The 1,522-nt window shown below is 52.8% G+C and overlaps 1 protein-coding gene across 1 annotated transcript in view; it reads right to left on the bottom strand.

The window, feature by feature from the left end:
* The window catches only part of VOLCADRAFT_100695 (uncharacterized protein), a gene marked incomplete at both ends in the record, with an annotated part of 2,784 nt that overhangs the window by 289 nt on the left and 973 nt on the right, over positions 1-1,522 (bottom strand). Inside the window, 2 exons of the mRNA XM_002959224.1 lie at positions 360-396; positions 1,048-1,121. Of these exons, the coding sequence (XP_002959270.1) occupies positions 360-396; positions 1,048-1,121 (111 nt within the window). The remainder of the gene's footprint in view (positions 1-359; positions 397-1,047; positions 1,122-1,522) is intronic.

The raw sequence follows: 1,522 nt of genomic DNA, 5'->3' as shown, positions 1-1,522 counted from the left end.
CCACCGGCACAAAAAGGCGGCCCGGTTCGGCTGGTCAAGGTTCGCTTCAATCGCAAGATGTTCACGGAGCAGTCTCAAGGCCAGGCCTGGTGGAACATGCACAGGGCGACATTGGCGGAGATGTACGAGCTGACCTTCAACATGGGGAACAAGGTACGTGCAGGCGACCAGTGGCTGCGTGTGTCTGTCTGTCTGTCTGTCTGTCTGTCTGTCTGTCTGACGACAGTGCTTCTGGCCGAGACACGATAATCAGCCAACATTGCACACAGAACAGGGGGCAGCAAACGGATAACCCACAGAAGGCGCCAAAGGTGGAGACTCGAGAGAGGGAGCCGACAATCCAACCAAGGAAAGCGGACCCCCCGGAAGGCCGAGGCCGCCAGTGCGAAGAGGGACCTGCGGGGAGACGGGCCCGTCTATCGCAAGCGCAAAGGACAACACAATAGCTCGGCGACACCTCACCACACCACGTAAGCCCCATCCAGGAACAAAGGAAGGCTGCGCGGAGCTAGTCGCGTCAGTGCCAAGAAAGGCTAAGCCATCGACCTGGGCACGACAGCGGTACGGAAACGCATCAGAATGATCGCACATTCAGGAAAACCGGGAATCAGTGGTTTACATCTAAGTAATCTAAACCTAAGGAGAAGGAGATCAGTCGCGATGCAAGTAGGCAGATGAACAGGGCGTAAATCGCCCACGCACATTGGAGACCGCAGTAAGACGCAAGAGTAGCCAATAAATTTCCCTGTCATAAATGCAAGCATCTTACCGCCGCTCTGGACCCAAGGCTTAAAACTTGCGGACCACCGTCTATGCTTCAGTGAACAATATCTGTCACCTTCACAAAAAAGGGGCTGCCATACACATAATAACAGCCATGTTGTCGACTTATGCCGATACCAACCCTGATTCACTGTACTACTGCACAAAACCCAAGTTATAATCCAAGAATATCACAACATCCTTTCAGCACTAGTTGCAGCAGCATGCATGATGTGAGCTAGCCCTCCAGACCAGCTCCCACCCAACCTGCCTCACACCCAGCACCTGTGGCAGTCAAGCAGCTCCTTATGCTCCCAGAAAGGCATGTACAGAACCTCCGCAGCCTCCTTATCCATCTCCTGCAGGCCGAGGGAGGGAAGGGTGACAGGCCTTCATTCTCGCCTTCCTATTTCATTAGGTTCATTAGGAACGGATACCATAAGGTGGCAACTAATGCACGAATTGTTCTGGATGCTGTGTGCCAGGTGCACAAGTAAGGTCAGTGTATGGTGGTACACCTTCTAGTTCCATCTGAGCCCAAGATGCCTACCTTCATTGTCACATACACGGGTGAGGTCAACAGCACTCTGTGTGCTGCACAGGTGGTGTTTGGTGGCACTGCGTCGGCAAAGTACCTGGCAGGACAAGGTAACGAAATGCCAAGGACAGAATGGGCCCAATGAATGTGCTGGACAAACAGACCACGGCCTATAAGTACATCATCAGCTGTCATGACACATGTATGTATGTATGTATTAGA

The sequence above is a fragment of the Volvox carteri genome, assembly GCF_000143455.1.
Source record: "Volvox carteri f. nagariensis unplaced genomic scaffold VOLCAscaffold_139, whole genome shotgun sequence".
Taxonomy (NCBI): domain Eukaryota; kingdom Viridiplantae; phylum Chlorophyta; class Chlorophyceae; order Chlamydomonadales; family Volvocaceae; genus Volvox; species Volvox carteri.
The sequence above is the reverse complement of the archived record's forward strand: the minus strand, read 5'-3'. Positions and strand labels throughout refer to the sequence as shown.